This window comes from Mizuhopecten yessoensis, unplaced genomic scaffold (assembly GCF_002113885.1).
Source record: "Mizuhopecten yessoensis strain PY_sf001 unplaced genomic scaffold, ASM211388v2 scaffold9431, whole genome shotgun sequence".
NCBI lineage: Eukaryota > Metazoa > Mollusca > Bivalvia > Pectinida > Pectinidae > Mizuhopecten > Mizuhopecten yessoensis.
The window spans coordinates 69,781-93,128 of NW_018408044.1; the positions used below are offsets into that span (position 1 = coordinate 69,781).

Genomic DNA, 23,348 nt, shown 5'->3' on the forward strand with positions numbered 1-23,348 from the left:
GATAAATAGGAGCCAGGCCGGTAAACAGTACGAGTACTATGGCGTCAGAACAGGGACGAGACACTGCTGACGTATCAACATTGTACGAGTTGGCACGTTATACGATAGCAATGATTTAGTACACACAATACAATTTGTTTAGTATTTTTGTCAAACAATGAATGAGTGTGTTGTCTCTTGATTCAATTTACCTGAAGATTTGAAAGGTGTAAATCGGTTTTCCTTTATCGGGTTATCTGTTGATCAGCCGTGCTGAGAATACACAATACCACAGGTCGTACTAAATCGGATTACACATTTTAACGAACACAGATCGTGTTTTATAAGTATGTTAAGCTTAACGAATGGTTCACCAAAAGAATTCGATAGAAATTTCGGAAAATATTGGAAAATGTTCGTACATCCTAATTTAGACATATTTTACACATATAGTTGATACATATGACTTATACATGTTGATATGTATAATTATAAGCTTTATTTATTTACAACAAATTGTGTTTTTCCAACTTATATTTATCACTTGTATTGCCCGAACGGAGAGTGCAGGGGGTCTTATTGTGTAAAGGTGTACCCGCAGAACACCCGGGTGGTTATGCAGGTGTCCCCATAATTCTTCGTATTGAATCAGTTAGTAGAACTCCGGGCGCCTTTGTGAAAGGCGAATGCGCTATCCACTTCAACGCAAGAACCCTCATTACATTCCATTATTAACCGGATGAATGAAAAGACACGATTTACGCGACTTCAGTAACACAGAGACCGGTTTTGTTTTAATTTAGCTGATAATGATGAACGGATGGTCTTGACAAGTCAGTAGTAGCATTCAACTTATCCAATTATGAGTTTGTGGTATTTTCATTTAATCCGTATCACCTTAAACTAGTTGATAGCATTTACTTTTGAGTAAACGGATCGCCATTTTACTATATAACATGTATTCATGTCAGGGGTCCCTCCAGCAGATGACTGGGGTCAATGCTGATGCAGGACACAGATGTGCAGCAAAGAATTCGGCAACGCAAAACTAGGAGAAGGATCGGAGAGTGGAAGAGGAAACCGATGCTGTTGCTATCACAGCAGTCATAATAGCTTCGAGATAGGAGTGGTTGGTGCTATATTTCACGTAGAGATAAGAAAGCAGGCGAAATACGTTAACACCATAGTTGTGTATATGTCTGTAAGGTAGTTCGGAGGAACTGTGTCTTCAAAATATCTAGGAGTGTTCCTGTGAGAAAGTACAGCTGCAGCTACAACTCTGATCTGAGATCCGATCACCTAATTCATATGTGTTAGCCAGGCTTGGGAGACACATTCAAAAGTAGATAAAATAGTGATTAAGCTATTTCATATACATGGCAGATCACATTTACTCTCTTCTGTGTCGTTTCAAAATGAGAGGGAAGAAGAAATATCCTGATTCTGAAGTTGTTCTCACATCTCTTATAAGGTACATGTGTAGACGTATACTGTATTATTATACATCAGTTTTAGAACAGCGTTTGTGATTGGATGATACTGGTCACATGGCGTGACAATAAAATATCATGTTGCCCTCACGCGCTCAAGTTTCCCCGAGCATATTTCACTTACTCGGGGAGCATCTCAAGAAATATCGGAAAGAGCCTCCACAACCTAGTTGTTATTTATTTTCGGCATAGTAGTATATGTATGGCCCTTACTGTAGGGAACCACTATTCTTAGTTCTCCGAGGTTAATCTTTCGCCCTCGTGAAACATGATTAACCTCGGAGAAACAAAGAATCGTGTTTCCCTGCAAAGGGCAATACATTTCTTTCTCTAATTTCCATGTGTGTAAGATAAAGCTGTCCAGGGTAAGAAAAGGGTGTAGGAAATTTCTATCCTACACCCCATTTCACGTGACGTGATGTCACGATGGCCCAACAATTACGTGAAGTCACGAATTTGGAAAACTCCGATGCGGCAATGCGGAAAAGCAACGTGATGAAATTAAAACCTTTTACAATCTATCAACCGTTATGAAATTAAAACCTTTTACAATATATTTACCGTACAATTTAGAAAGATGAGAATAATTGTTCAATGCAAACTCTGTTTGCTATTATGGGATAAGGATTAATCTGACTGACTGATTCATTTTTTTCGAAAAATAAACAGGGAAAAATATTTTCAAAATGGTGTCTAGTCCAAATGCATTTTCAAGGTTTCTGAACTTATCCTACACTTCTTGGCATGACAGAGTCTTATATTGTTATATACATCCTTATAGTGTAAGGGCAATGAGAAAGTCCACACTGGGGTCAGGAAATTAGATTAGCAATGCATGATAGTTTGTAACACATGCATTGTGCATAAAACCATATCAAACAGATTTCTCTGCTATATGTACTATTAAACTGAGTCCCATCAGTTTGTAGTGTGGCTTGGTACGAGTAGCCTTATACGTCTCAAATAATTCACAATACTTCTAAGTTACTTTGATCGCAAGCCAGTATAATGATTACATGTTTGCTCACATTAGCCTATCCGCTTAACAATGACGTAATGCACTGGTTTGGAATTGACGTTATCATACTGTCATATACTCATATTTCTCCTTTGTAAAGGTAACGACGAGTAGCCTTGGCCCGTTACACAGACAATACACACGTGTTTATATAACATATTGTGTAAAGTGTCTATTGCATTCGCGATGATTACTCGTGCGTTTGAAGTTGAAAACATTTAAATGACTTACATATGCTTAATCAAAACAACAAAATGATAACATCGCCGTTATATATTTTGTCAAATGATAACATCACCGTAAACTGTTTTGTCCGAAAAACATCAAACTCTTTAACAAAGAGCCTGATCTAAACCTTATCTTTGCATATGATTTGTTCCATTGAACAGTTTGTTTACAGGACATATGTTATAAAATATCATGGAGTAAAAAATGTTATGCAAGGAGGAACAACACAATCTCTGATTACATGTACACACAATCTGGATGTTAAATTTTGATTGCCTCAACAGTTAGATGTTGGTGTTACCACCTCTGTAAGATGTGTATGCATTGCATTAAGTTTGCCTTACCCTTATCAAAGAGATATGCTATACTTAACCACAAACGTATCTCTTTTCCAAGACAGTTCCTCAGTTTAGGAACGACATTTTTATCAAATCATTGACTTTAAAAAGAAAACAAATATCTTCGATATTTAGGTCACAGGTACCAACACGTGAAGCTATATTATAACCATTGTTAGCATAGTGAAATATTTGTATAGGTCTTTTTCAAACGAAGTAACCCGTAAAAATCACACATTTTACAGAATTATAGTTATTCGAAATCTGAATGTATGAAATAGAAATATTTAAAAGAAAAACAGAAACGTTTGGGTCGAACCTCGAAATTTTCATTGAAAACCGTACATTTTATAACTGAAGGCATCCGTAATAGATACACAACATCAAAATCAGTTTTAAATTTATTAGCAGCAAAGTCAATAAAAATAAGACAAAGAATTGTAAAATAGAAAAACTCCTACTTATTGCTTTTCTATATGTGTTTTATATAGAAGAGAAAAACACTCTCAGTTGAGCTCTTCTTGACGATTATAACTTATTCCATGGTATACTCAACCTTATACGAATGGTATACTCAACCTTATACGAATGCATTCGTGCAACGATGTCATTAACGCAGGCTAAATTATTAGATAACATTAACCTAAATTATTAAAGGCAGTTAAATATAACACAAATAACAGGTACGGATATCACATTAAAACTTATTGAAAAACGGGGATTCGAAAGATGGAAAAAAGGTGATAAACAAACTCACAATTAATATGAAATAGGATACCTTTATTAAAGTTTATGTTTAGCAGAAATTGTGCTAAGTGATCTGTCATTTTCAAAGGAATTAAATCTACACAAGGTTGTTCAGTGCACACAAACAAAACTTGCTGTGACAACCCTAGGATTAAAGATGTGTGCAATGTCAATCTTGTCACGCATATCCCCCACACTATTTGTAGTGGGAGTAAATCAAGCATAAAAACTTTGAGACGTTCAGAATTTGTTAAATGCATGTTACAGTTTTACAAGGATGATACTATATTTATATACACCAATTCACTTATTGAACCAATCCTTGATAAACTAGTGGATTTTAATTGATTCTGACTTAAGCTCACTAGTTTAGTTTTAGGATCCATTCAGCGAGTCCCTCTCTAGCCTAAGTTTATTTGTGACCAGGATCAATAAAGCAAGTATCTCTCTAGCCGAAGCTTATTGGTGGCAAGGATCAATTGATCAAGTCTCTCTCTAGCTTAAGCTTATTTGTGGCAAGGATCCATTGAGCAAGTCTCTCTCTAGCCTAAGCATATTGGTGGCAAGGATCCATTGAGCAAGTTTCTCTCTAACATAAGTTTATTTGTGACCAGGATCAATAAAGCAAGTATCCCTCTAGCCTAAGCTTATTGGTGACAAGGATCCATTGATCAAGTCTCTCTCTAACCTAAGCTTATTAGTGGCAAGGATCCATTGAGCAAGTCTCTATCTAGCCTAAGTTTATTTGTGACCAGGATCAATAAAGCAAGTATCTCTCTAGCCTAAGCCTATTGGTGGCAAGGATCCATTGATCAAGTCTCTATCTAGCCTAAGCTTATTGGTGGCAAGGATCCATTGAACAAGTCTCTCTCTAGCCTAAGCTTATTGTTGGCAAGGATCCATTGAGCAAGTCTCTCTCTAGCCTAAGCTTATTGTTGGCAAGGATCCATCGAGCAAGTCTCTAGCCTAAGCGTATTGGTGGCAAGGATCCATTGAGCAAGTCTCTCTCTAGCCTAAGTGTATTGGTGGCAAGGATCCATTGAGCAAGTGTCTCTCTAGCCTAAGCGTATTGGTGGCAAGGATCCATTGAGCAAGTCTCTCTCTAGCCTAAGCGTATGGGTGAACGGAACCAAGTAAGAAAGTATCGTTCTTATCCAAGCTTAATTGGGACAAGGATCCAATAAAAAGTAATAATTACACTATGAACGGTGACAACCTGAAAAATGAATGGTGTGTGAAAGATCTTGATGTTTGGCTGACCTCTTCAATGAGTTTTAGTACCCACATTAGTCGTTCTGTTTCCAAATCAATGCGAAGGCTCGGTTTTATTAAACGTACATGTACAAGTTTTAAACAAATACCTGTTTTAAGGTCCCTATATATAAGTCTTGTCAGGAGTCAGTTAGAATATTGTTGTCAGATCTGGTCTCCTTACCAAACATCTTTAATTCACGAGGTCGAAGTTGTCCAGCGTAAATGTTTGAATTTTTTATGTTTTAAGGCACACGTTGATTACAATTCCATGTCTTATGCTGATACTTGTAGGCATTTTAATCTTCCTAGCCTCGAACAAAGGCGGGCATTTTTAGATTGTGTATTGCTTTACAAATGTGTTGATAGTGATTTTGATTGTCCATATTTAGTCAAGTAAATTAGAAAGTATAGTATTTTAAACAGGATTCAATGTAATTTTAACTATCTTGATTTTGGCACCAGACTCAGACTGTGATATGTTTTGTTCCTCTCTCGCCGAGTTTAAAGTACGGTTAAAGAATATTTGCTATCACTAGTTTCTTTTGTTTTACATATGAGTATCTTTTAGTCTATGTTACATGCATAACTGGCTGTGATATTGTATACTTGTGTTGTAATGTTGTTATCCATTCTGTAAGTGGATCCTTGGGTCTGTTGAATTGGAAATAAATAAAATAAATAAATAAACAAGTCTCTCTCTAGCCAAAGCTTATAGGTGACCAGGATCCAATAATCAGGTTTATCTCTCTAGCCCAAGCTTATTGGTGACCAGGATCCTAACAGCAAGTTTCTTTCTAGCCTAAGCTTATTGATGACCAAAATTAAGTATTGGTGACAAGGTCCAGTTGTATGAATATTGATAAGCTCAATGATACATTCCGACCGGACTTCAAATTCAACTTTTTGAAGAAATGGGCATAAATACTAATATATTTTGAGGCAGGTGGTAACTTTGAATACCGATCATATATAGTTTCTTTATATTTCTATTGGTGAAAATACGTTGAAATAGCACCAACTCAAATTTACTCTGAATCTCTTAATAAGGATATCTGAAAAAATAACTTTAAAGTGATACATTTAAGATTATATTTAGTTCTAAAATTTTAAACAACCTTTTACGAGTGACCAGACGGATACAAATGTAATAACATGAGATCAATTCCCTATGTAAGTGTATGAGTCGTTTTATTCTTTTATTGAAGCACGATTTGTTACACTCAAAACAAACTCACTGATGACTTTATCCAAAAACTGTGCCACCCTCCCACTCAATGCTGAAATAAAACATATTTACAAATTCAAATATAAGTCTTAATCAGGGCATATTATAATATGATAAAGAAAACATTGCACATTTAGAAGATTGGTACAGAAAACTGTATACTTTAATTGGCTTAAACAAAACAACTGATGAGAAAAAGAAGCTCAAACAAACAAAATTCTACAGTTAGTGATTCATATATATAATACACCAAGTCATAGTTCTGAAACGTTCCACTGATATTGTTCGATTATTTGTGTTGGTTTCCATGTCAACAAAAGGTACTCGTTAATAAGTCACTTCACTAGATTATACACACTCGGAACTCCTAGGGTGGCTTGTTCATCGTACACTTATGCATTTGGAACACCTCGTCCGATTCGGGAGCTGCAATCAGGGCGATGTGTTCCGAATGACACTAACGATGGAGCGTAGTGGAATCAACTGAGGTTTGCCGATTGGGATTATGCATGCTTGTCCGTTGCATTTTGATCTCTAAGGGTTATCGATTTGAGTCTCGTTTCATAGAATTAATCGTGATTTTTTTTTTCTTTTTTTTTTCTTTTATCTTCTTCATCGATTAAACAAATAAAGTTATTGTTAGACAGCAACATGTGTGGTTTGAGGCTTAGTTTGGTATGGTTCCAAAATTTGTAAACGAATGTTAAATAATATCATTAGATCTTAATCATTGCAATTTTTGAAATTGCAAAGAACTGCCACTTAATGACATACAAACATATTTAACTCTAAAACATATGTTAAAGCTGAAAGATGGATTATTTTTTCATTCAGATAATAACATGCTTTCCGTGAAGCTTATTCCACATTTTTCAACAACCTCAATTTTAAACAGTACACTTATCAACACCATGAATTCGCTCACAGAATAACTTATTTAGACCATTTGTTTTACATAACAATTATCATAAATATAAAGAATTGGTGGTTTTTTTTACTTCTTTCTGATGAATGTTGAAATTGAAAAATTGTTTCACATTAAAAATTATTCTTTGAAAATACGAACAAACAGAACGTTAACAAAGTGTTACAGACTTTATCTAAGATTAATTGTTTTATAAACAACAAAAACAATTTGGGTATAGGCCCGAGACACGTGTATGAGTTGGGCAGTGCAGTAGCAGCTTTACTTATTGTATGTTCTGGGTACTTAGCATAACGTTATTTTCCAATATATGGCACCATATCGATTCTAAAGAAAATATATTTAATAATTATACTTAGTTTTTCAGCACGGATTTTAAGGTATATAGGGAGATAGGTCATATACATTAGCGTTAGACGTGTTATAACTTATTTAAATGAATCACTCCTAAATGTTCGCAATATTTGTGGAACTGAAATTGTCCTGTGTTGACAATTATCAATACTACTATTAATGATAAACAACATTTGATATAGCGCCCTATCTAAGTTAACATAAGCCACTATATAAAGCGCCCTTTCTAGTTAACATAAGCCACTATATAAAGCGCCCTTTCTAGTTAACATTAGCCCCTATTTATAGCGCCCTATCTAGTTAACATAAGCCACTATATAAAGCGCTTTCAGTTCATGAATATACATTAAATACAATTGGCATATACATTAATCAATAACATTTTGAGAAATTAGCAGGAGCTGCCTTATTAGGCCCTAACTACTAGTCATATGCCACCTGGCTAATATCTTCCTATGTGTGTATTCCTGCGTGTGTGCTGGAGATTATATCAATCGTGAAATAATTTGATTAAAATAGCTTAAACATTGACGTTAAAAATATATAATCCTTAACCTGTTAAAAGAAGCAGTCGTGAGCGTTTGACATTTGAAGGGCTTACCAAAAAAAACAAATTTGCAATACAATCCTACCTGGCTTCACAGATGAAATTTTGCTTGGTATTGCAGTCTAGATCATTCCAGAGGATGCTGAATGAAAATCGTATCTCCAGACAATTCTCTGTACGACCGGCATTGTCAGGCTGCCCCGGGGACCAATTGCTGGCGAATTAAAGGAATGTATTGAATAATATCTATCAATTTAGTAAATATATCACATGAGGAAATTTTTACAAGAAATCTTTTGTTTCTGGGTATATTTAAAAAGTAGTCAAGGTATAAGAATAAATGAAGATAAAAGAAGATATCACTTTGGTTTAAACATATTAGATTGCCAATTCATTTGAACAAGGGATTAAGCACACGTTATTACAATTTCATGTTAATTTAGCAATTTTTCTCCCGTCATACATTTACAATTACACGACAACAATGATAACAGGCATAAACATGAGGTAAATATATATAATATCTACACAGGTACACAACATAAAAAACACCGTTCAAAATATATTGATGAAGTGATGTACATGTCTAAATAAATCAGAGTTAAGGTCCATCGAAAGATATTTTAGTTACAGAATATGTGAAATAAGATATCTGGTAAAACCTTTATGTGCAAACGCTCTAAAATTTAAGCAGAGATTATGTTTCTAAATCATTTATACGTGTAGCCGGAAATTGGAATGGAATTTCCATTTTTTCCCATCCATCGGAACTCTCCCTCTTTGACAACATCAGTTCCGTCTAACCAGTAATTCTCCGGAAAAATTGTTCCTGATTAAAAAAAAAATGTAAACCGTTCATGTTGTATTTTGAAATACCTAAGTTGGTGTTAATCTACTTCAAAATCAACTTTTAATCTACATGTATCTTGCATACATTGAAGTTATTCTTTATGAAAAACAAACTGTTATCAAGATATGTATAAATGTAAGATATTGAAACCGTGAAATCAGAAATTACTCTTCAGTATTCACACGTGCAGGATGAGTAAGTTCTTTTTATGGTCATTCCTGTTGTATTACAGTACGATTTGTCTCCCTTCTGCTGTTTATGATAATATAGGCCGTAAACAATGGAAAAGAAAAGAAAAATTACAATTAATTGACGATTATTCTCATTAGAATCTATTGACTATCAATGATTTAATTGATTGCTTACTAAGAATTACAATATAACGATAATTGAACTTTATTGAACAACCCATGGTAATTAAAAGAAACAATATATTTACCTTTTTACTCTTGACCATCGACTTTTCTATCTAGAATACCTGTGGTCAACTGGAATTTAAAGTTATTCTTTAACATTACAATGTATTGGCTACTAATTGTATGTCCCAATGACCACTGATAATTNTTGTTTTATAAACAACAAAAACAATTTGGGTATAGGCCCGAGACACGTGTATGAGTTGGGCAGTGCAGTAGCAGCTTTACTTATTGTATGTTCTGGGTACTTAGCATAACGTTATTTTCCAATATATGGCACCATATCGATTCTAAAGAAAATATATTTAATAATTATACTTAGTTTTTCAGCACGGATTTTAAGGTATATAGGGAGATAGGTCATATACATTAGCGTTAGACGTGTTATAACTTATTTAAATGAATCACTCCTAAATGTTCGCAATATTTGTGGAACTGAAATTGTCCTGTGTTGACAATTATCAATACTACTATTAATGATAAACAACATTTGATATAGCGCCCTATCTAAGTTAACATAAGCCACTATATAAAGCGCCCTTTCTAGTTAACATAAGCCACTATATAAAGCGCCCTTTCTAGTTAACATTAGCCCCTATTTATAGCGCCCTATCTAGTTAACATAAGCCACTATATAAAGCGCTTTCAGTTCATGAATATACATTAAATACAATTGGCATATACATTAATCAATAACATTTTGAGAAATTAGCAGGAGCTGCCTTATTAGGCCCTAACTACTAGTCATATGCCACCTGGCTAATATCTTCCTATGTGTGTATTCCTGCGTGTGTGCTGGAGATTATATCAATCGTGAAATAATTTGATTAAAATAGCTTAAACATTGACGTTAAAAATATATAATCCTTAACCTGTTAAAAGAAGCAGTCGTGAGCGTTTGACATTTGAAGGGCTTACCAAAAAAAACAAATTTGCAATACAATCCTACCTGGCTTCACAGATGAAATTTTGCTTGGTATTGCAGTCTAGATCATTCCAGAGGATGCTGAATGAAAATCGTATCTCCAGACAATTCTCTGTACGACCGGCATTGTCAGGCTGCCCCGGGGACCAATTGCTGGCGAATTAAAGGAATGTATTGAATAATATCTATCAATTTAGTAAATATATCACATGAGGAAATTTTTACAAGAAATCTTTTGTTTCTGGGTATATTTAAAAAGTAGTCAAGGTATAAGAATAAATGAAGATAAAAGAAGATATCACTTTGGTTTAAACATATTAGATTGCCAATTCATTTGAACAAGGGATTAAGCACACGTTATTACAATTTCATGTTAATTTAGCAATTTTTCTCCCGTCATACATTTACAATTACACGACAACAATGATAACAGGCATAAACATGAGGTAAATATATATAATATCTACACAGGTACACAACATAAAAAACACCGTTCAAAATATATTGATGAAGTGATGTACATGTCTAAATAAATCAGAGTTAAGGTCCATCGAAAGATATTTTAGTTACAGAATATGTGAAATAAGATATCTGGTAAAACCTTTATGTGCAAACGCTCTAAAATTTAAGCAGAGATTATGTTTCTAAATCATTTATACGTGTAGCCGGAAATTGGAATGGAATTTCCATTTTTTCCCATCCATCGGAACTCTCCCTCTTTGACAACATCAGTTCCGTCTAACCAGTAATTCTCCGGAAAAATTGTTCCTGATTAAAAAAAAAATGTAAACCGTTCATGTTGTATTTTGAAATACCTAAGTTGGTGTTAATCTACTTCAAAATCAACTTTTAATCTACATGTATCTTGCATACATTGAAGTTATTCTTTATGAAAAACAAACTGTTATCAAGATATGTATAAATGTAAGATATTGAAACCGTGAAATCAGAAATTACTCTTCAGTATTCACACGTGCAGGATGAGTAAGTTCTTTTTATGGTCATTCCTGTTGTATTACAGTACGATTTGTCTCCCTTCTGCTGTTTATGATAATATAGGCCGTAAACAATGGAAAAGAAAAGAAAAATTACAATTAATTGACGATTATTCTCATTAGAATCTATTGACTATCAATGATTTAATTGATTGCTTACTAAGAATTACAATATAACGATAATTGAACTTTATTGAACAACCCATGGTAATTAAAAGAAACAATATATTTACCTTTTTACTCTTGACCATCGACTTTTCTATCTAGAATACCTGTGGTCAACTGGAATTTAAAGTTATTCTTTAACATTACAATGTATTGGCTACTAATTGTATGTCCCAATGACCACTGATAATTACCCTGAACGCTCATAGTTTCACTATTTATCCATACCTGCGGTGTCAATCTGCTTCAATATGTTGACCAGGTACGTCTCCTCTTCCGCGGACTCGACCACAGCTAGGTCGCCTCCCACCACATCACAATATTTCTACGGCGGAAACGGACTTAAATATACATATAAGTTCATATCATGAAATATTAATATAGTATCTCATGTATGCCTAAAATGCTTAAAAGTTTACAAATCCTTCCTCGTAGGGTAAAAATGAGAAATTTTGTAATGAAAACAATAATATACAACAATCTTTAAGCTCTACCTGTCGTTTCGTGTAGGTATTTTACTAGTAACATACAGTATATATTAATGTATTGTGTAGTATAACGCAATACCATACAATGCAAATTATTTTATTAAAGTGTCACATGTCAATTTTGCTAAACATTCATACATACAAGCATGAATTAAAATATACAAACAATATATGATTGACACCCAGCCTACTGAGGCTGACGAGACACTATAGGTATTCGTTAATACGACGTAATTTATCGATACTAAAAATAAGTTCAGAGATACTAAAAAAGGGTTATTTTATTGTGTAGTTGTACCTGTTAAGGACATATTATTCAGGAAAATCCATTATAACTGTTTATATTCATTTCAAAATGTGATTACCATAATGCATGAAATGTAAATGCATGAAAAATGGTAAACTTCAAAGATATCTAATATCAAAATTGTATATCTGTGTATTATTTCCATATATTTACATTGGCGCTTCCTAAGGTTTACAAAAAAAAATCTTCCTTTTCCTTTTCATAATAACGAAACGTCTATACAATTTATAACTAAGTTAAAATAATTTTCAATATTATCCATCGTCTTTCTGGTTTGCATACACAATACATACAACTTACCTTAGCTTCTATCCATGTTGAGTTCAGTCCTACCACCAGGTAACAGGAACCTCCATGGAGAGTAAACCCGTACGGACAGACACTAAAGGCACCTACACAGAGATCAACATCATAAACATTCACTTAACTGACCCCAACCTCAAACCCTTCATTTCCTCTGACTCATCAGTTGTAACAATCATGTTAATTATACAAAAGTATATAAACTAACAATTAAAGACAATAGTATATGTTTTTAAGAGAAGTGTATAAACATTTGTCTGAAATATCTTCACGTTTCAATTTGTGTACATGACATGAATTTACTAAGGTTTGTGACTTTTGTATTGAGCACTTATACAACGGAACAGAATTTGGTCTTTGGTGATATATAGAGTGTAAAACACCGAAGAAAAAATCCTCCCCGTGAAAATAACCAGATATGCGTTTTACTTCTTAGAACTGTATTTAACAAACAAACCAAAACCTTCCCGAAGAATACCTACGGTTAATACCTATTTTCTGCAAAACTAAAATTCGAATCTGCGTCTAAAATGCTCCAAGGAATTGCCATTGCAGCCAACTAAGATGGGCAAGGAATTAACTCTTCGTGCAATGTTGAACAATAACAAAAAACACCAAAGTGTCCACGAAACATCGAACACAAAATCGATCAAACAAGGGGAAAATATGTACAAAGGAAATATTTACATGGAAACACGAAAAGGTACAAGGAGAATAAAACCAGGTGTTCCGGAGTGTCTTCTAGACCAAATCCTAGTAATGTTTCATCCTCAACAATGTTTCCAGACAAAACGTGTTAATATATGCATCAACAAAACTCGCATAAAACCAGACCAATACAACAAATATAAAAGTTACAATTGTAACATTATAAAATATTTATTACCAACAAACAAAGCGACAAAAATAATCTCATAGTAACAATTGTGATAGTAACATGAATACTTACCAACGAAAAGGGTGGACAATAGAACTGCTAGAGTCAACATTATTATCTGTGTAAATTTAAAAGGTCGACCGATTGATAAGGATATAGCTTGGCTGTGTGCGTGATAAAGAATTGGATGCATGTCATTTAGGTCAACCTGTCCAATAACTGGTCTATGTAAGGGAGGAATGACGTCGATTCGTCATTTGCTATTGACTAGCGAATTGAAAAATAATATAAAATAATTCCGTTACAAATTGCTTTGAAGAAATATTTTGAATTGTTTCTTGTTTGAAAACTAAGTGTATTAGTATAAAAATGCGTTTCGGTAATTAAAATGTGTTTTATTTCGGAAGTAGCATTTCAGCGATACGAACAATACGGGTTAAATGTTTTCTGATTGGTTGTAATTATGCTATATAAACAATTCGAGAAGCGAAGTGTTGACCTTACAATCTAATACTGATAAGAAACCACTATTAATAAGGACAAGCACGATCTTACACTCCCTAACCAGACGGTCAACATGAAGATCATTGCCCTCGTCTTCGTTCTATGTGCAGGGTTACAAGGTAGGGGGTTACAATTCGATTAAGAGTATCCTAATATGATCTGCTTAATTGTGTAGAATTAATATCAACACATATATGTTGCCACAATAGCAGATATCCTTTTTTGCTTGAGCTTTCCATTTGGCTTACAGTATTTCCCAGGTCTCTAACGGTGAAATGTATATATTGTTGTTGTTGTGGTTTCAAGTTTGCGCGGTTTATTGAAATCTGGCACAGCCTAAGGTTAATGAACATATATAATTGCTTATATCTTGGCTTTTATTCCATTCGGTTTCTACTCGAGATTTGAATATATATAGAGACCTCCAGGTAAATTAAAAAAGCCAGGTGCCGGTGTTCTGGAAATTTCGTTGCTTTAAGTGCCATCTGTCTCCCATATGCAAGATTCTTGACATTGTATAGTGGTGTATGTGATACAATCGTCCTGGAGCAAGTAGCTTCATGTAATGTCCATTTGCACAAGTAACAATATCATCAGTAGCTCGAGTTTTCTCTGGCCCTGACATCTTTCTGTCAAAATGTAGAAGTCTGGTGTCAGGGCCAGAGGAAACTCGGGCTATATCGTCAGTAGAAAATAAAGTAACGAAACGGGATTGGTATAAGTACTGAGCACTTGTTCCCGAGTTGTTGCTGATGATGTATTGAATATAACATGTTTTGTTTATTACCAGAAATAAATAAGGTTTAAATTAAATAAAGTAAATACATCTGTAAAAGATGAAGGTCAGACAGGTTGATCAAGTCGTTATGCAAATAATATAGTTTTGCACACGTAAACAACCTTGTCTGTAGGCCTCAATGAATTCTTATTAAGCTATTTGAAAATGTACATATGTCCTTCAATTATCCTTCTATCCTTATTAAGTAGAAATACGGTAGAGCTTTAGTTTTTAATTTTGTTTCTGCCACATCTACGTCTGTAAGACACACGTTTCAAAATTTGATTCTTAATTTACGATCTTATGCGATTCCTAAATGCAATACTAAACCACTCTATAAGTCCTCAAATCTCAGTGTAATTTAAACAAAATGAGACAAAAAAAACATAATTCAAGCTACAAATATTTAATTACATTACTCCATGAAGGTTCGCGAGGAGGATGTCCGAATAATTTTGAAAAGCATGGCGATGGCTGTTATAAAGTGATGGTTGAACCTGTGTCCTGGATCAATGCCAAGGTATGTACATATCAGTTATACCCTAATAACCATGTCCTTGTTATATATATATTAATAAATTAGAAAATGTATTTATATATATCAATATATAAATTCTTTAATTAGGTTTTTATAACTATAACCTTTATTTCATTCATGATTTGGCAGAAATTGTAAATTTTGCATCAATTTTGGTCAAATGTAGATGATTTTATCAATGTGTCCTAAGCCAAAACAACCACAATCAATTGAAACTGAGAACTTGATTGTAAGCGAATCTGCTAAACTACGTGAAATGGAACATGTAGATATGGGTATTATATGTATATTACAATGTATTAGTAGTAAATAATATGTGTTACCTGTAATCTCGAATATGATCGACCCACGACCTCAATAAGCATATATAAAGAGAAGAATTGACTACACACTTTGCCGTACCAAGCGTTAACGCAGTAAGATTCTATTGTTATACCTGTATCAAACATTATATACAGTTTACACAGTCAGCTTTGTTACCATCAAGACTTTTACTTTAGTTATAGTAATTGTTTTTAGACACTGTAGTAAATATTTTTTGCATTCTACTGTTCACTTCAAGTCAGCACAGAACAGAAAAGTAAACTCCAGTACAATGTTCATATAGTTCATGTCGATGAGTATACTTGGACAGGCGTTTACATATAGGTCATGTCGATGAGTATACTTGGAAAGGCGTGTACATATAGGTCATGTCGATGAGTATACTTGGAAAGGCGTGTACATATCGTTTATGTCGATGAGTATACTTGGAAAGGCGTGTACATATCGTTTATGTCGATGAGTATGCTTGGAAAGGCGTGTACACATAGTTTATGTCGATGAGTATACTTGGAAAGGCGTGTACATATAGTTTATGTCGATGAGTATGCTTGGAAAGACGTGTACATATAGTTTATGTCGATGAGTATACTTGGATAGACGTGTACATATAGTTTGAAATATTATATACTCGGTGCAATCATGTTAAATGTCTGGTCGTCTGTCGTATCAACGGGAAACCGTATATTGCAAGTAGAGAATCTCGTACTACTGCCAAGACTGGAACTATTGGACACTGTTTTCATGCATGATTTTTAGCTTTGATAAATCATTTCTGGAAAGAAACCAAACCTTGCGGTACTTTTTATCAGTAGTCCCTACCCACATGATATCATAGGTCTTATTTAATAAACTATTGATAACATAGGTCTTATATAATAAGCTATATATATCACAATTCCTATAAAATAAGCTATTTATATCATAGATCAGATATAAAAAGATATTTATATAATTATATCATAGGTCTTATATTATTAGCTATTTATATCAAAGGTCTGATGTAATAAGTTATTTATATCCTAGGTCCTATATAATGAATAGTTTATCGAAATACTAACTTGTATTTCAGCTATACTGTCAAGTATTTGGCGCAGACTTAGTGAAGATAGAAACACAGGAAGAGGAAACATTGCTGGAAACAGTGTTAAATGAAATACATATTAACAGTAGGTATACCTTAATACCTTCCCCGTGTTAACTGAGGTACATAATAGCAGTAGGTATACCTTAATACCCTCCCCGTGTTAACTGAGTTACATAAAACAGTAGGTAAACCTTAATACCTTCCCCGTGTTAACTGAGGTACATAATAACAGTAGGTAAACCTTAATACCTTCCCCGTGTTAACTGAGTTACATAAAACAGTAGGTAAACCTTAATACCCTCCCCGTGTTAACTGAGGTATATAATAACAGTAGGTATACCTTAATACCTTCCCCGTGTTAACTGAGGTACATAAAACAGTAGGTATACCTTAATACATTCCCCGTGTTAACTGAGTTACATTATAACAGAAGGTATACCTTAATACCTTCCCTGTGTTAACTGAGGTATATAATAACAGTATACCTTAATACCTTCCCCGTGTTAACCGAGGTACATGATAACAGTAGGTATACTTTAAATTGTTTTTTTATTCTTTTCGAACTTTTCACGCTTTGTGAAATCTTATATGAAACATTTTTCTCGATATCTTCTTTGTAAAACCATTATACCAAACCAAAATATTACGAAATATATCCAGATCTGATTTTAAAGGTTATTTATTTTCCATGGTATGTAAGTCCCCGACAACAAGAATACTGTTCCAAGATAAAAGTCCTAGGACACTCAATACAAGATCATAACAAATATTTAAACTTTAGTCTAACTTTAAATGTTTTCAAACATCGACACTATATTTCAACATAAATATTGAAAAGTAATATGGAATAAGTCGTAATCAAGGATCCATTATTATGTATTTAAGAAACCAGAAATTAAAAACACTGTGTTTCTGCTAAATTATATAAAGAAAAGCAAAACAGAAGCAAGCTAGTTGTAGCAGCATCGAATTTTGGCAGTTTATGTTGTCTTCTGTTTAGTTTTGACGTCTACTGTACCTAACCACTCGATGGGGAAATAATTTCTATTTTCAAATTTAGAGATACACTTTATAAACAAGTAAGTTCTTGTCTTGAATCAAAACCATGCAACATGTATGCACTCTTTTTCATTGAAGGGACTGCCCCAATAGAGAACTATTGGGTGGACGGGTCGGATTTGATGGCTGAGGGGGAGTGGATGTGGGTGGGAACACCTGGTTACTCTCAGGCCATCACCGGCTTCACGTAAGTATTATACGTTGCGAAATCGTAAAATAACTTTACTCCGTCACCCCTGAAATTTCATAATGAACTAATCCAACCTTTAAAATGGAAGAGTTCGAATGTATCTTCAGGGGTGAAAGAGTTAAGATCAGATAAGATCAGGTAATTGCACAGGCTATTTATAGTGATCAGTCTATATAACTAGCCAGGATAAATGTACGACCGAAGTACATGACTATACAATGATATGACATGTTATGCAAAGAAGTTCTCATTTTATTTCAGCATTAATCAGACGCGGATTAACTTTCCCAAAATCTGCAATCATTGGGAAAATCAACATATTATGTTCCTCTATTATTGTTGAAATAAAACCAGGATGGGGAAAGAATGGGACAAAATCAACGAAGGCCGCTATGTTAATCATTTTTCCAACATTTTTGAATCCCGTGATATATAATCAAATAATATACAAACATGTGTTGCTTTTATCGGAAAATCGGCAGACGGTTTGAACATAAGCTTGGCATTTACAATTTCAATACAGGGGACTTTTGTGGAAGAATGTTGCTCGTAAATGCATATGTTTTGCGGGACAAACTGATGCATGCACATTTATTATAGTGCAATAAAGCATGTTTTTTAACAATAAAAAGTGTCGTTACATCATAGACGTGGTAGAATAATAGTTAACATAATGAAGATTAAATTGGTACTTTTCGAAGCTACACTACGTATAATATGATACCATCTTACTGATTGAAATATTATATTTAGCGTCATAAATCAACTTATGAAGTCTCAGACTCTAACATGCACTTTGTTGAAGGTTGGGTGTTATGTGCTATGCAAAGTGCAATTTTTTCAACATCTTAAAAAAATAACATGGAAACAATGATAACACATTTTTTTGTTTATAAATGCATATCGATTGTGTTATAACTACATGCATAAAGTGTGATAATCGTACAGAACAATGAATGTTATGAACATTAATTGTCACCAGATATTTTTTTCATAATTATATAAAGTCAAGTTTAACATGTTTACGACAATACCACAATACATATATCGGTAGGATGCTAAGCTTAAAGGGAAAATACTTTGTTTGATGACTATCCGTATCATTTTGTATTTTTGAGTCAAGAATTCTGTTTATCTCCTAATACAATTGTTAAACAAGAGGTGATAGGAATTTCTATACAAATGGTATGTACAGTACAGCATTGTCGTCTTAATGTTAGAAAAACAGCTCTATAGCAATATACAATAGAACATATGAGAATCTAAACATTTTGGAGCTAGACACCATACCTTTATATTTCAGTCACTGGGCACCGCGTCAGCCTGATAACAAAAACGGTGAAAACTGTATGCTGATCAAATTCGACTTCAAACTATTTTGGAATGACGAACACTGCTCGACTCATGAAAGCTTCATCTGTGAGGCGGAGTAAGTATCCCACGTGATAAAGGGTGTATGAATATAAGACTCTGTTATACCCAGGAGTGTAGGATAGGGAAATTTCACCCGAGGGGTTTTCAAATTTGGTAAAATCCGAGGCTGTGCCGAGGGTTTTGCCAAATCTGATAATCCGGATGGTAGATTTTCCCTATCCTTAACCCCTGGGTATGAAAGAGTATTTTTCTCTCATTCCAAGTACCAGTATAAGCTTAAAAACTATGAAAATACGTTAGGATTGGCTACCATTTTGAAAATTCCCACTTTCCCCTGAGCTTTTTGACGAAAACGAATCTGTCGGCGAGATTAAGCATACTCCATATTTGCAAACATAGGTACAGAGGAAATAATCTCAGCTTGAGAGCTTGTACGGTCAATATATTGTAAATGGTTTTATTTTCATAACGTCGCCTTTTCCGCATTGCGGCATCGGATTTTCCTAATTTGTGACCCTTTCTTACCCTGAACGGCTCTATCTTACACACACAGAAATGATAGAATAAAAAGTTGCCTACAAGGCGGAGAAATTATCCCAAATGATAAAGAATGCATGTATCTAGATTGCTTCACCTGTGAGAAAGGGTAAGTATTTCCCTTGAAGGCGAACATATGACTAAGTGAAACGAAGTGGTTGTCTTATATGACGAGGAATGTCTGAATATAGCTTTACATGTATCTGTACGGTTGAGTATAGTATCCCCAGAACAAAGAGTAAGTGCATCTAGTGAGGCAAATTAATATCCCTCATAATGAAGGATGAACGTCTCTAGATTACATCATATGCGAGGCGGAGTAAGTATTCCACATGACGAAGAGTAAATGGGAAAACTTCAGGAGTAGAACGGAGTATTTGGGTCATCGTTTAATAATTCTGTATCTTTTGTTAAAGTTATAAGTGCTGAGAGAGAATATGCTCAGGGCAAGCGGGGAGGTCCTCGGTAAGAGACCCCCATATCTGTAAAATTTCCTTCCAAAAGATACCTAAATTTCTGTGTTTTGATACTTCAAATAGTCCAGTTTTTGTTAAGGTCCAAATCTTATCTCCTCCAAAGTTGTCTATATCATCTATTAATAGTTTTTTTCCAATCTGAATGATTGTTGACATCCAGACATTTGTTTTATCCATATTAGTTTTAAAGCTGTACTGTAAGAAAAAATACAAATACCTAACAAATTATTATTAATTTTCCAGGTTCCTCGCCCACGTACTTGTTTTATAAATTCTAAATCAATACTAACAGGTGAATGATCAGATTTGTAGACAATATCCATATCTGCTTTTTGAATGTAGTGTTGTAAATCGGATGATACTAAGAAATAATCTAAGCGACTTTTTTTACCATTAGGGCCAAACCAAGTGTACTTTCGTACATCACCATTCAATTCCCTCCGAACATCAATTAAATCTAGTTCCTGCATCAAGCCATAGATTGTATATTTAGCTTTGGTATTATTACTAATACGTTAACTAACAGTATCAACATAATAATCTAAAGCGACATATCAATCCCCTCCAATAGTTATAGTATCGTTTACAATACCCTCTATCTTATTTTGTAAATTTTTTTAAAAAAATCTGGAGAGTCATCATTTGGACCATATAACCCACACAGAGTTGATTAAGTATCATGCACTCTCATTGTCAAGAGTAAATAGTTTCCATTTGGATCTTTGTTTTCACTTTCAATTTAAAAATAAAACGAGGTATTTAGAGATATAGCAACTCACCTACTATTAGAAGTAAAAGAAGCAAAAACAATATAACCTCCCCATTCATTTCTCCACAGTTTTTCCGGTTTTGAATCGCTACGTGTGTCAACCAAAATAGAGATATCATATTTGGATCGACATCGATGGAAAAGGCCCGCCTTTTAACTGTATCACTTGTTATCTTTTACTTATACAGATCTATAACAGTTGAGCACTCTGCAAGCTGTTGCCAAATTGTCACCCTATAACAAAGGAATTGATTTTATAATCAATCCACTTATGTGTTACTGTCCTTCTTCGTTACGTAAGCACTCTCGGTGATAGATTTAAGATTTTTCTATGAAACGTACTTTAAATGTATGTAGCTATTTTTTTCCAATGAAAATTGGCCACAGTGGGCAGCATCTTATACGAAAATAACAATATTAGGACATAATCGATATCTGTCAACTCAGTAAATATTGTGGTAATTGTAAATATCTGAAACAAACATATATTAATATTTCTCTCCTTTCTTGATGAAAATGAAGTTAGTGAAGCTCATTAGATAAAGAAGGATCTTGCGTCGTGGATTTAATTAGCCCAAAGACTACGCTTCGTTTCACATTCACAGAAATTCTACCTCTGATTGGTCATTGTCGGTTAAAGATAATAAAATGATGCTTGCACCCATAACCCTATCGTCGTACTCCTACAATCGATTGTGCTATACTTATCGACGCACAGTAAGTGTACCGCAGTCGACTCTGGGTCAATATAAAGCTTTAAATTCTAATAGATGCAGTTGAAAACAATATTAGGACAAGGAATGTCACAAAAAGATACATATTTAACAGTGCTAGATTATTGACAAATGTACTACTCAAACTGATACCATCAGGGACATACTGTGGTTATCATAATAAAAATAGCAAAGACATAATTTAGTGCAATAAAAATCAACAAAAAAATAAATTATTTAAATAGCATACTAGACATACATAGGTTATTGAAAACAATATCATAGATTTGAACGGTTAATTATTGATAAATATCATAGACGTACGGTATTATAATAAACACCTAAGACTTGCATGAAAACAACAGAAGCGAGTATTGAAGTATTCACAAAACCGTAATTTGAACTCAAAATCAATATATCCTTCTTATAATTAATCGACGACACTGTCCTGTACTTGANTGAACTCAAAATCAATATATCCTTCTTATAATTAATCGACGACACTATCGTGTACTTGTAGGTCATATCCAAGTTAGATCAAGTCATCCGAGCGGGAACACGATAGCGACAACAAAACCACTACATCATTGGCCTCACTATGGCACAAGACACACTGATTAGTAACATCATTGGCCTCACTATGGCACAAGGCACACTGATAAGTAACATCATTGGCCTCACTATGTCACAAGGCACACTTTTAGTAACATCATTGGCCTCACTATGGCACAAGGCACACTGATTAGTTAAATCATTGGCCTCACTATGGCACAAGGAAATTAGAAATCAAATATTGAAATAAGATCACGATGATAGACATTAAACGTACCAATATCTTCAACAGCCTGAATATCAGGAACGGAAATCGTGACCTATAACTCATTGCAAAATTTATTTTTGTGAACCTGATAGACAAGGGATATATATAGGGTATTCAAATAACTAATACATAGGCCATATGATACGTAATACCTCATAGACTCCTTTATATAAATATAACAAATACCTAATACATAGGCCATAGGATATTTAATACCTGATAGACTCTTCTATATAAATAAAATAAATAAATATTACATAGGCCATAGGATATTTAATACCTGATAGACTCCTCTATATACATATAGTTACCGAAAATTTGACAACCTAAACTTGTCCACACTGTTGGAATTACTTCTTTGCCCCATATATATAGTTACCCATATACCACTCTGTATATATATAGTTACCCATGGACCCCATCTGTATATATATAGTTACCCATAGACTCCTCTTGATATATTTAATTACTATTATTATTTAATTTTTATATTATGATATAATATAAATACATATCAATATTGAACAATTAAAACATTTGTAATCGATATAAATTTTATTTTTACAGATATGAGGCGGATCCCGACTCAATTATTGGCTGAAGTGATATTGTCAACAACACAGTGATAATAAATACAGGACAATAATAAATGTGTACTTGTCTTTTACTTCATTAACATTAATTCACTCGAATATCAAGTACATCCCAGGGTGGTTTAAGGATCTCCGTACCACTGCCAAAACTGTATGTA

At 33.9% G+C, this 23,348-nt stretch overlaps 2 protein-coding genes and 1 long non-coding RNA gene across 3 annotated transcripts; 1 reads left to right on the top strand and 2 right to left on the bottom strand.

Annotated features, from left to right (window-relative positions):
• Nucleotides 1-6,224: 6,224 nt before the first annotated feature.
• On the bottom strand, nucleotides 6,225-9,321 carry LOC110458097. Its single transcript, XR_002463768.1, has 3 exons — nucleotides 8,826-9,321; nucleotides 8,191-8,319; nucleotides 6,225-6,331 (listed from the first exon to the last, which is right to left on the bottom strand). It is a non-coding gene; the product is annotated as an uncharacterized LOC110458097 (long non-coding RNA).
• A 995-nt stretch (nucleotides 9,322-10,316) lies between these two features.
• LOC110458116 (perlucin-like) lies at nucleotides 10,317-13,621 on the bottom strand. Its single transcript, XM_021509697.1, has 5 exons — nucleotides 13,504-13,621; nucleotides 12,552-12,643; nucleotides 11,685-11,781; nucleotides 10,956-11,064; nucleotides 10,317-10,449 (listed from the first exon to the last, which is right to left on the bottom strand). The coding sequence occupies exons 1-5, from the start codon at nucleotides 13,541-13,543 to the stop codon at nucleotides 10,317-10,319; spliced, it is 471 nt and encodes a 156-aa protein (XP_021365372.1). The 5' UTR covers nucleotides 13,544-13,621.
• A 330-nt stretch (nucleotides 13,622-13,951) lies between these two features.
• On the top strand, nucleotides 13,952-23,247 carry LOC110458119 (perlucin-like). Its single transcript, XM_021509702.1, has 6 exons — nucleotides 13,952-14,054; nucleotides 15,142-15,233; nucleotides 16,645-16,741; nucleotides 17,797-17,905; nucleotides 19,212-19,337; nucleotides 23,165-23,247. Exons 1-6 carry the CDS (start codon nucleotides 14,009-14,011, stop codon nucleotides 23,196-23,198), a joined length of 504 nt encoding a protein of 167 aa, XP_021365377.1. The 5' UTR covers nucleotides 13,952-14,008; the 3' UTR covers nucleotides 23,199-23,247.
• Nucleotides 23,248-23,348: the final 101 nt, after the last annotated feature.

What these genes read in the sequence shown, in the direction of transcription:
- LOC110458116 (XM_021509697.1), bottom strand. Translation starts at nt 13,543, where the DNA reads ATGTTGACTCTAGCAGTTCTATTGTCCACCCTTTTCGTTG. An exon ending in ATTGTCCACCCTTTTCGTTG is followed by an intron (nt 12,644 to 13,503) that starts GTAAGTATTCAT and finishes ATCTCTGTGTAG; the next exon opens with GTGCCTTTAGTGTCTGTCCG. An exon ending in CAACATGGATAGAAGCTAAG is followed by an intron (nt 11,782 to 12,551) that starts GTAAGTTGTATG and finishes TTTCCGCCGTAG; the next exon opens with AAATATTGTGATGTGGTGGG.
- LOC110458119 (XM_021509702.1), top strand. Translation starts at nt 14,009, where the DNA reads ATGAAGATCATTGCCCTCGTCTTCGTTCTATGTGCAGGGTTACAAG. An exon ending in TGTCCTGGATCAATGCCAAG is followed by an intron (nt 15,234 to 16,644) that starts GTATGTACATAT and finishes CTTGTATTTCAG; the next exon opens with CTATACTGTCAAGTATTTGG. An exon ending in CAGGCCATCACCGGCTTCAC is followed by an intron (nt 17,906 to 19,211) that starts GTAAGTATTATA and finishes TTTATATTTCAG; the next exon opens with TCACTGGGCACCGCGTCAGC.